This window comes from Acyrthosiphon pisum, chromosome A2 (genome assembly GCF_005508785.2).
Source record: "Acyrthosiphon pisum isolate AL4f chromosome A2, pea_aphid_22Mar2018_4r6ur, whole genome shotgun sequence".
Lineage (NCBI taxonomy): Eukaryota > Metazoa > Arthropoda > Insecta > Hemiptera > Aphididae > Acyrthosiphon > Acyrthosiphon pisum.
Genome location: NC_042495.1, coordinates 33,625,804 through 33,638,355, shown reverse-complemented (window position 1 = coordinate 33,638,355; position 12,552 = coordinate 33,625,804). Strand labels below are relative to the sequence as shown.

The 12,552-nt window shown below is 32.2% G+C and overlaps 2 protein-coding genes across 3 annotated transcripts in view; one reads left to right on the top strand and one right to left on the bottom strand.

The window, feature by feature from the left end:
- The first annotated feature begins 230 nt into the window (after window positions 1–230).
- LOC100166084 (tubulin beta-4 chain) lies at window positions 231–9,216 on the top strand. Its single transcript, XM_001946941.5, has 3 exons — window positions 231–536; window positions 6,371–6,482; window positions 6,939–9,216. Exons 1-3 carry the CDS (start codon window positions 480–482, stop codon window positions 8,198–8,200), a joined length of 1,431 nt encoding a protein of 476 aa, XP_001946976.1. The 5' UTR covers window positions 231–479; the 3' UTR covers window positions 8,201–9,216.
- The window catches only part of LOC100159234 (RNA-binding protein fusilli), a 79,693-nt gene continuing 75,754 nt past the window's right edge, over window positions 8,614–12,552 (bottom strand). For both annotated transcript variants that reach the window (XM_008186769.3, XM_016806011.2), the window contains exon 15: window positions 8,614–12,408. In XM_008186769.3, the coding sequence (XP_008184991.1) occupies window positions 12,377–12,408 (32 nt within the window). In that variant the 3' untranslated portion in view covers window positions 8,614–12,376. The remainder of the gene's footprint in view (window positions 12,409–12,552) is intronic.

Genomic DNA, 12,552 nt, shown 5'->3' with positions numbered 1-12,552 from the left:
TCGTATGTGTATTATTATCATTATTATTATTATTATTATTATTATATGTATTAGTCTAATTATCTTTTATGATGTTATATCTTATTATTTTAAATTATATTATATTATTGTTATTTGTACAAATATAATGTGAATCGGTTGTCCGCATTAATAAATAAATAAATACTTGTAGGTAGGTACCTACCTAGTACCTAAATATACGCATAAATAATATTAATAATTTCGAAAGTCGATGTTTGAATATTATTTAAACACTTCCTACGCTACTATAGGAGCATATTGGACATTTGTTGTCAAGGGACTTTTTCTCTCAGCTGCTGCTAGTTGCCACGTTATCATCACGTATATATACGATTGGAAGATAAAAATTGTTTGTTTTCAAACAATCTAAAATGGAGTGATGTGATCGAGATTCGTAACATTCCAGAATAACTTTTTAACAGCTGTATCCGCTGGTGGTAGTGATCAGCACAGGCGGCATGGGAGAAATATTGCAAATTCAAGTTGGTCGTTGTGGCAATCGGATCGGAGACAGCGTACGTGTGATGCATAAAAAATGTATTTTTTCTCGAAATAATATTTTATATTTGCCGTAACTTTTATATAATGAGCACATTTAAAGTTCGAACAAGGTTCGGGCCTCCTCTACCGCTACCGCTACCTCTACCGCACTAGAGTAGGTAAACCTATATTAGACTGCACTCCAGAGCAGGGGTCACCGATTGATATTTTTTAAGGGCCGCATTACGAATCTGGAAGTTTAGATTTATTATTTATTACAATAGATTATATAATGCATCAATAGATAATAATTTGCTGGCCTTCTTTAAGCTGGTGCTTGTATTGAAGGTGATGAGTTCTTGAAATAGTGTATAACAATTAATATAGATATTTAAATAGTAACATAATATTATAAGTAGACTGAACCAGAAAAATATATCATAGTTACAATATATTATAATAGAAGAGAAAAAAAAGAAGTTAATAATAATAATAACTGAAAACAATAGTATATGAATAAGACATAATAGCATACTTAATACTTATATATTAATTATACATTAGAAATTAGAGTAGTTTTAATATGCTATACTCAAAATGATAATAGTTTTTGAAAAGATTAAAATTAATTTTTAAATCTTTATGAACCATAATAGCAGTAGGTACCTACCTTTTAATGAGCCCAAAAGATTTATAACATCTATAACATAGGTATATTTATATTACAATTTTTTTTTTTATTAAATAATCGTATACGATTAATATATTAATATGATGGTTACATATTGGTACAACATTCCTATGCTTATATATAAGTGATAATATTTTATTTTTTTTTGATAAATTGTTTGCGGGCGCTATCAAAATCGCAGATATCCGTAAAAACAAACGAACAAAAATGAGAAATTACAACGTACATAATAGAGTCTAGACGTACAATAATAACGATTTTAACTTCTCGTCCGCGGGGCTCTAATACTATCTACCATTAATCTAATGGTACCTATATAATATTTAACTTATAGGTACATATATCAATGGTTTACCTTCCATCCTCCTAAATTGGCTGTTACCTATTGTGATGGCCACCCATTATAATATAACAAAATATTAAATAATATATATATTTTAAATGTTTAGCTGTTAAAAACAACAATGATGTAGTTGAGCCTTCTATACAGCTTATGTAGGTAGCTCGGAGGTACAATAATGGATGCTACAAATTACAATGGTACACTGACAGTTTAGTAAAATTACTTTACAGCGAAGTCTTTATGATAGCTACTCAACGCTAATATAGATAGGTATAGTAATATCTATAGGCTATAGCAGTGGTGTTCAACCGGTGGGTCGCTATCCATTTTTGGGTCTCGTCAGCTTTAAAATTGGATCACGACTCACGATCACATAGGTACGTCTTCTTTTTAAAATAAAAAATAAATTTAATAAATGAAATAAATAAAAATGCAGTTTATATAATCTATATTCTATAATATAATGGATATCAAATCACAGTATATTCAGTTATAATAGGTAGTATACTATACAAGGCATTAAGCAATTATAGCTTTGTTTTTGTTTTTCTACAAAGCTTACATGGGTCGCGAAAAATGTGGGCCTAAAAGAGTGGGTCGCTAGTCCAAAAAGGTTGAAGATCACTGGGCTATAGTACCTTCCTGGCTGCACAACAGCTAGCGACTAGTCAATCCCCTAATATTGAGGATTGCGACAATATGATTTATTTTCCTTTAAGGGAGACATAAAAATACACGCCTACAAGTGGTTCCACGACAAAATATCCCAAAATCAAAATATTCCCGCAAAAGTATTCCATGACAAAATATCACGCGTAAATATTTATTCAACATTTGACCTTCATTATAAAAGTTGCGATTAGACGAGAAGTACCTAATAATCGCTCAACAATAATCGCACTTTATCTATCTAAATTGATTGTCTGTTATTCGTTATATTGTTAATGGTATAGGTCAGCGGTTCTCAACCTTTTTAGCCGGCGATGCCCTTTTGTTTGTACAAATTTTGTTAGGTGACCTTCTGTGAATATCACGAGGCACGTGATAAAAATAAACACTAGTTTTCATTCATAACTGATTTAAATAATTTTATCGAACATATTATTAATAAATTATAATTTTATAGTTGAAAGTAAAAAAAAAAAAAAATACTGCTTTAATAGTGAAAAACTAATAACTAGTTAATGAGATATTTGAGGCTGCTTATTTTTGGAAAGTTTAACAATATCTGGTTCAATTTGAGACAACTGGATACGGAGATCAGGTTGCGGTATTTGGTTTTACCGGTGAAACCCAAAAGCGCAAATCGACCTTTTTTTCCGATAACTCAAAAGCGCAAAACGAATTTGCGCTTTTGTACCTTGGTAGTGGGATAAAAGCGCAAAAATAAATTGTATTACCTGATACATTATTTTATTTTTAATTGAAATTTGAGTGACATTTTTCAATCGTATACTGTGTCCGGTTTTCGCTAAAATTAAAATTATAAGTCTTCAAAAATGTATTATTAAAATGTCATTTACATTAACTTACACAAAAGGTCTGAGCTACCTTCGATAGAGCCAAAAACTACCAATGATCCAGAATCATATCACAGGCATTTAAAGGTTCAATTTTATAACCCCCCAACCATATATTTATAATTTTATTAAAATTTTATTAAAAGTGATTAAAGAACTAAAAGTTTATTTAAAATTACAGTCAAACGGTCGAAAAACTACGTAGGTATCACAAATTTTAAGCCATAAAAAACTTGGACCTTCTGTAAAGAAAAGAAAATTACCAGGTTGGAATACTTAAAGACAGTGGGCTTCAAATTTCAAATTTAATTTTAAAGTACCTACTCATTATTATATTAGATAGTTTAATATATTTATTTATTTATTCATAATACTTTTTTGACTAATTTAAAATAATACTCAAAATTCTAATATTTATTTTTCACTGATTTTTTGAGCTTATTTCAATATCACTGTAAATGCTTAATTAATTATTAATAATGACTACAATTTTTTTTTGTAAAATTGATTTGCGCTTATGGGTTATTTATTTTTGCGCTTTTAGGTTTCGTTTGGGTCATACTTGCGCTTATGGGCTACAGCCGGTTTTAGTAGCCTTATAGGCCGAAAATCCTGCCTATGCAGTGGCGGCTATCCTCAAAAAAATATGTGTTGCTGAAAATTTATTTTTTGAGGACCCACCCACCTTCCAATATTTATTAGAAAATAAAAATTACCAATATTCAATCATCAATGGGTTCACATATTTTTCCAATTGTTGGGTCTTATTTAAACTGTGTGATAATTTAAAAAAAATATACAACACTATATTAGGTATAAATTAGTTACAAAATTAATTATACTTATAACCTATTACTTTAAAGTTGAAAACAAGAACAACCAAATCAAAAACTATATACTGTATAATACTATACAATATTGTATATATTATATAAAAAATAATGATGATGATAATATAATAATATTATAGTCTCATAATTTCAAAAGTTTTGGTTAGTCATAGTTTAGTTTTAAATTGAGATATAATAAATTACTTCAAGGAAGAATTACCTATAGGCAATATATTAAAGCAGTAAATAATATAATATACTATATTATTACTATGTACATTTCTATGCTAATTTTATAAAATCTTTATTTATTTATAACTAAGCATAAAAAATTACATAACATAATTATTTATTAATCATAACATATTCGTCTGAAAACGATTTATTCCAGAACTTGTATTTAGTATTGTTTTGTTTTAATATTATAAATCATAGTATAATAAAAATGTACACAAGTACCCAAGATCCATCCAATCACCCATCTGGGTACCCACCCACCCACCAAATGTTGTGTGTGTTGCTCAAGCAATACATTCACCATAAGATAGCCGCCACTGCTGCCTAGCATAAACAAGTTGTAGCAAAGGGTAGGAGTATTGTTATTGCTTTTTTATTCAAATCATCAAAACTTGTATTTTTCAAATTTAGCCAAAATTGAACGTAAGAATTGCTGCTGAAAGTGGATTTCAATGTCGAATTTGAAGTAATATCGATCAAACTCTCATATTAAATCGAAGACAAACATGAGGGTTTTTCAAAAACCGAAAATGGATTCAGTATCTATTCATGGTCTTTCAACAACACTTATCGATCTGTAGGGAAATATTGATCAAATTAATTTTTCAGCTGTTTGAAGTATTCAGAAATCTCGTTGATAATGCTATAATGGGAGCCTGTTCTTCATTTTCCTCCGAAAAAGCTTGCGTTATTGGAAAATACTCAAACTCTCTTTTAGAAATGCACTCTGCCCAATAATGGAGTTTTCTTTTAAATGCACATACTCTGTGGCTCGCATAAAAAATGGTCAAAGTTCTACCTTGTAAGGAAAGACTTAAGTCGTTAATTTTGTTAATAATGTCTGCCAAGTACGATAGTTGACAAAGCCAAGTGCGTCATTCATTGTTTCAGCTAATGTAAATTTTTTCATTCTCGGGTGTGTCGTGGTACCTCTTAAATGAGCTAATAATCTCAAATATTAATATTAATAATATTATATACTAGCTGATCCCGTGCACTCCGTTGCGCGTAAAAAAATATAACTCTTAAAATATTGTGATTACTCATGCTTGTCCCTGGTGTGCCCAATGGGGACTAATAACAAATAAATACTAATTTCTACTAAATATTTCTCCTGTAACCAATAGCAATCATTAATAAACGAAAATTTCAATCATAAATCTCATAATCCCCGTTTGAGCCCCTACCAGTGGCGTCCTAACACGAATATAATTGGCGATACGTTCTTCTTCTCGACGAAAAGAATGTATTGAAAAAAAAATAAATTGAATCGGTCTAATATCTCTTGAGAAAAATGGTCACGATTATCCCGCCACTTAATTTTATTATATAGATATAATATATTTTAATATTTATTTAAACATTTTTATTTTAACTATTGCTACCTGCGTATTACAGTTACCTATACACCTACATATTCATTTTTTTCTGATTTTTGACAATAGATATTTCTAATATTTATTTTAACAATTGTTTTTTTTTTGTGTTCAATAAATGTAAATATTAAAATATGTATGTAACTTTCACAAAAAAGGTTTATTATTATTTACGCAGGATATTTTGACGTGTCACCCCTACAAGTGGCTACAACCATTATCGACAGCGGTCACCGGGATTTATTAGGGGATTAATAATTAATATAAAATAATAAACTCTAACCGGCAAGGGGAGTCGATTTTGAAATCATCCGTGATCGACTGTCTGGTCGACCTAATTATACAGGAAGTATAATGTAGGTGGTTTTTTGTTTTATTTTCGTACTTCACTCACAACTACATTGTGGTCTGGCCGACTTGAGTTTTTAACTATTAAAAGTATTACTATTTAATAGCCTATAATAGCCTACTACAAATATAAATTCAATTTTAAAAACACCCTGATACAAAACTAATTTACTTTTTTTTTTGTCATAAGTTACTTAGATTTCAGATAGGTATTATGTAAAACGTAAGCTATATGTACTATACTAAAAAATTTTGTTAAATTTGTTTTTACCGCGAAGTTGTATTGTTCGTGATAAGTAGGCACTAGGCTAAGATGTTTCATTACCAACATAGCACACAGCATAAAAAAAATCCTAGATCCGTCACTGCCTTTGATTCAATAATTTTGATCCGTAGGTATAGGTACCGATTCAAGTTTATTGTACTTGAGTCGTACAATTTTTTTTTGTCGACTGGTTGTCGGTTGGCGTTAAATAATCGCTAAGTTATATTTGCAATGATGACATTTCTATAATCTTTTATAGTTTTGGAAAACCATATCTAACGAACATGGACTTGACGAGCAAGGTAAATTTGCCGGTTATTCAAAAGACGAGCAGTTGGAGCGCATAAATGTGTATTACGATGAATCCAAAGGTAAAAATACTGTACCTACTTATATGCGGATTTAAATGTTGATAACATTATATAAGAATACAATTGGAGCCAATACCTATAGCTATAATATAAGAATATTTTACGACTATTGAATTTTCAAAAATTATTGAATCACATTTTACGTGACATTATTATACTCCGTACAATTATAAAAAATTGCAAGTTTACATAAGTCTATAAAATCCCGAGGTGCCATATTTTAAAAACATTCTATTCTTAATAGAAAATGGCAATATAAACATTTGGTAAGCATTTAAACAAACTATCGAGCTTCGCTCCGACCTTAAAAATATTATCTTTTTTTAAATAAAAAAAAAATTTAACAAAATCCGCCTATTCTACAGCGGCCTGAGAGTTTTCCTGTAAGACGTGTATTTGTACTATAAAAAACGCACCGGGTCAACGCCCTTAAAATGAATTAATTGAACTGCGCAGATGGAGTGTACGTGCCTCGCGCGGTGCTCGTGGACTCCGATTCGACTTTGTTGAACACGATCGGCGGGCGGCAGTGTGGCGGAAACGCGTACCGGAAGGAAAACTTTGTGGGGGGACATGGCGGAACCGGAAGTAACTGGGCAAAGGGCTATTACGGTGGCGGCGAGATGTCGAGACGCGTTGCGGACGCGGTCCGGTCGGAAGCGGAGCGGTGCGATCGGCTCCAAGGGTTCCAGTTGGTGCACTCGCTGGGTGGCGGAACTGGTTCCGGTCTGGGCGGACGCGTGCTGAAGAATGTCCGAGCGTCGTACCCGAACCGGGCGGCACACACGTACAGCGTGGCGCCGTGGACGGCCGTGTCGGACGAGCCCGCCGAGTCGTACAACGCGTCGCTGTCCTTGGCCAGGCTGATCGGCTGCTCGCGCGCCACGTATCTGGCAGACAACCGGGCGCTGTTCGACGCGTGCTGCGGTGGTGCCGCGTCCGCTGCCCCCGCGTACGCAGATCTCAACCACCTGGTGACGCAGATCATGTCTGGCACCACGACCGGGCTCCGGTTCTCCGGCCGGTTGAACGCCGACATGAAAAAGTGCACCGCCAACCTGGTGCTGTATCCGAGACAGCACTTCTTTTTGCCGGGATTCGCGCCGCTCACGTTCCGCGGGCAAACGGACGCGTGCGCGTACACCGTTCCCGAGCTGGCCACGCACCTGTTCGAAGCGGTGCGGCTGCAGCGGCGTTGCGCCGACGCCGGTGCCGTCGCGGCCGTCGTGATGGCCGCCGTCATGACGTTTCGGGGCAGAAGTTTTGCGATCGAACCACGCAGTGGCCACGTACCGCTGCAGCCTTGCACGGGGCGGACTACGGCCCCGGAACATTGTTGGCTACCGGACAACCTCAAGACGGCCATTTACGGTGTACCGTCGCACGGACTCAAGAGTAGCGGCACAGTGGTGGCCAATACGACGGCGGTGCGGGACGTGTTCGAACGGTACTTCCGGCGGTCCGCGTCCATGTTGGCCAAGCGGGAGCTGTTACACCTGTACATGGAAGAGGGCATGGATTCCGACGAATTCCGAGTCGCCCACGAACAGATCGAATCGCTGATGGCCGAATACTTGTCGATCGAGCAGATCAACTGCACCGGTGACGGTGACGACGTCGACGGCGACCACGAAGACGACTGCGGACAATCGTCTACAATTATGGGCCTGCAGGCCACAACATCGACGGTCGATGGACTCGACCCGCCGATGCTTTAGACGTAGTGTGGAAATTATATAAATTTTTTATACCAACAACAAAATATTTCTTCGTTTATTACATAGACAATCTGTAAAATTCCGATGGTTGTTAATTATAGTAAATTGTTTACACCTAGCTGCAGCAGCTCGACGTCTACTACGTATTTTCTCTTCAATTCAAAATTCTTGTAAAATAATAATGAGAGGTTCAATTTTTTTTTTTTTTAAGAAGATATATACTTTGTTAAGGAGTATCGAGTATATACCACCTATCGTTATAAGACTGGTACGTATCGAATTATGTGTATTATGATAGCATTATTATTTGTGTATTATGACACCATTATTGGTGATGTTGTCGTTGAGTCGTGGCCAAAAATGGAATATAAGGCTCAAGGTTTAAGAATAAAAGACATAAAACGCACATTAAATGTATTTTTCAAAGGTCTATAATAATATAATATATTGTATTCAAATTAAAACAAAAATGTAATATTAATAATGTCATACAAGTATTGGTACTAGACGACGATTAGGTGTACAATTAGGTAGGTATTAATAATAATAATAATAAAATTGAAACTATAATAATTAACTAAAAAACATATTATGTACGTACACTTTATTTTCATGTATTTAATAATATTATAATTGACTAAAAGGGACTGGAGACGACTTAAATACAAAGGGGTTGATCTACGGTCAACCATAAAAAAACTACGTATTATACCAGATAATAAGTAGACTTTAAAATATGTGAAGTGAATCACAATTTCTAGGTTACAAAATAATTAAACATTGTTTTCACACGCACACACACACATTTAATTTATATTTAATTTAATTTTAAAACACTACAACTATAACGTAAAAATAGTAATAATGTATAATTAATTAACAACACGGGTATATATATTATAATATTCAACGATTATTATATTATTGCACTACAAAAACACAGATAGCAGCATAAATTATTATTTTGGTCTATATATTCTTAACCTGCATATTATTATACATCTAATCGAACGAAACAAAAGTAGAATTTAATCATAATAATATTTGTAGGTACCTATATCTATATCCTATATCTATATGATATATTAATGCACGACAATGAATTATTTCAAAGTCAGAGAGACATCGAGCAAAATAAGATATGTAGTAACTTACAGATCATACACCAAACCTAACCTATATATGAGCTTAGGGTGGTAATAATACAAAATTCGATTACTAAATTTTATTATAGTGACATGTTTACGCGATGTAGTTACAACCAAAATGGAAAAACGGACGCGATGAGAAATACTATTACTTGAAATCGTAAATTGTATTGTTCAACGGACAAAATTATATTATATCATTTAAAGTATTAAACTATACAAGACATTATACAACGAAAAATCGCTTATTTTTTCGATTGGCAAACGGAATTTTTTATTGAAGCCAAATGGCGAATACAAAACATTAGTCATCGGATGTTTTTTTTTTTTTAATATTCACATTATATAATACATTGGTTAGGGCAGTATAAAATATTTAGAGTTTTACAAAGTGCCTACATCACACATAAAAACATCCATACATGTTACGAATAAAACATTTTAAAATTCAATAACGACGTAGACACTTTAGGCAGACAATTATCGTTATATGATCGAGATTAAACGATACATAGGTATCCAGGGTATAATATATTACAGTATATAGGTATTTGCGTAATCCATCCCTCTTTTTTTAGTAATTTATTGCGACTTGAGTGGTATAATATATTATATATTCGGTATATTATTGTTCGTATTTATTTCGGCCAACTGAAAGTCTGAAACCTATGTATACTATTATATATACATAACATACATATGTATTATGTATATATATTATATACACGTTACGATTACATATAGACGTTATAGATGATAAACACGAGACTTATAATTATTGTATATTATATCATAACATTATGTAAAAGCTGACACTTCGTCCAGTTTAATAACTATTTCGCTTTAAAATTACTGTCTGGGGCGAAGACTTTTTCACACTTCATAAAATAATATTTTTTATAAATAATATTTAATAACAATAATAATATTATGAAAATTATATATATATAAAAAAAAAACCGTATACACATTTTTGGAACATTGTCGATGTATATTATTATTTTATATTATATAATACCTATATTGTGCGGCCGTGACGGTAGGGGGGGGAGTAATGTATTTCAATAAACGCACCTAAGTATACTCGAAAAATACGAAAATACGAAACTACTATATAGAAAGCAATCGTAATTATAATTGTTTATATTAAGACAGATGGCCGTTCGTTGGCCGGGTAGAATGTATTATTATTGTGTTGAAAATTCGTTCATCCGGAGGAGGACCAAAGTATAAAATATACATTCGAGATTAATTTAATTAAAAAATTGTCAAAACATCTACTTTTTTGAGATCTACTTGGAAATAAACAAAATTAAATTAAATTGCACAAAACATTATATAGGTAATGTTAAAAAAAATATATATATATATATATCATATTACAATACTATATAAATATTGTTTTCGTTATGTTTTGTCGAGCATAAAGAATACTAGAGATCGTACAACCGAATGTTAAAATTTTAAACAAAAATAGATTCATAAACTAACATAATATTATTATTATAGCTGGTACCTATATGTAAATGATGACTTTGGCGGCTTAGCGCCCGTCATCGTTATAAGTTACAATGTGTGCATTTCTTTTATACGCATTCAAACCGCACTTAATGAAACGAATATAAATATAAATTAATCTCACTAATTCCTACGAAAAAAAAAAAATATTAATAATACTAATAAACAAATTTGGTCGTTAAATAGGACTTGACTAATGACAATGCGAGGGCATAAAAACGAAAAAAAAATATTTTCAAGAACCGTTGCTTGTTATATGATTAAGAAAACTCGATGAAGACCGTATTACGTGCGGAATATTTTTTTTATAAACCGTTATTACGATATTCCGATCGCATCGATATATTGTATTATATTAATAATAATAATAATAATAATAAAAATAATAATATATTATATTAAATAATCTAACTGTAACAATGTGCTAGAGTTGTATTATGTGCGTCAAATTATATAATGACATCAACGCCATCTACAAGAATAACGTCCACACACCAGTCATTTTTAAATTGTTATGTGTAGCACTTGATATATTTTATTACATATACACTATCATCCTACAAAGTGAATTTTTCAAACTTAAGACATATTACACGGGTTTTCGCAGTCGACAAGTTTGTGAAAAAATATTGTTTTCATAATTTTTTTAAGCTTTAGAACAATATTTTGAATTTCATATTCTAAAATTTTTAGAAAACATTCGACTTCAGAATATGAAATAAGAAATATGATGGGTTGCCATTCGAAAAAATTAAAATTCTAAGAAATAAGTAAGTACTATCATATTGTATTGAGTATGTATCATTTAAATGCATTAAGTAAAATTCACCATGTATATATTTGCAGATAAAATGGGAAGTATGTTATTTTATGTCATTTAAAAATTGAATATAAAAGAGTAAAATTTATAAAAAGAATACTAAATTGGTAAAAATAATAGAAATCACATTGAAAACACATACGTTAATAATTCACACAAAACATAGAAATTCGACTTAAAACTTTCGATATGATGATAAATATGTAAATATCATCATATTGTATTGTTATGTACACGTGACCAACAATAATATTATTAACGAGGATTAGGTAAGTACTATTTCTTCGTCTTTAATATACGCGCGGTGGAAGACGACTATATGATATTTGTTGACTTTCTAAGGTCGAGTTATCTCGACTATATTAATATTAATGTTATATGTATACTATTTTTTTCCGTCTAAGTATATATATATATATATATATATATATTATATACATTCTTAAATCTAATAGAAATATCTCTCACTCTATATATAACATAATATTATATAGTTATAAATAAATACAAACATTACTATTTATACATATTATTATAAACACGTTAAGTACGCGGCCGTTTGTACTTTGCACAATTTAGTACGGTCATTGTTGTGACTTTGAATAATAAGACCGGTCATCGACGGCAACGACATCGTTGTTGTGACGATTGCACGTCGTCGGTTGCCGCCGACTGTTGTTTCGCGTCGCGTCAAGCCGCAGCCGAGTGCATGCCCATCGGACCTGTAAAATGTTTAGTTTTAATAATTATTAGCCTCCAGAGACGATCCCTCGTCGTTGTTGGGGGGAAGTGGAAAGGTGCCGTAGATAATAATATTATGTCATAACCATAGTATTGTTATAAAGGTCCAGTGGCGTGTAACATAT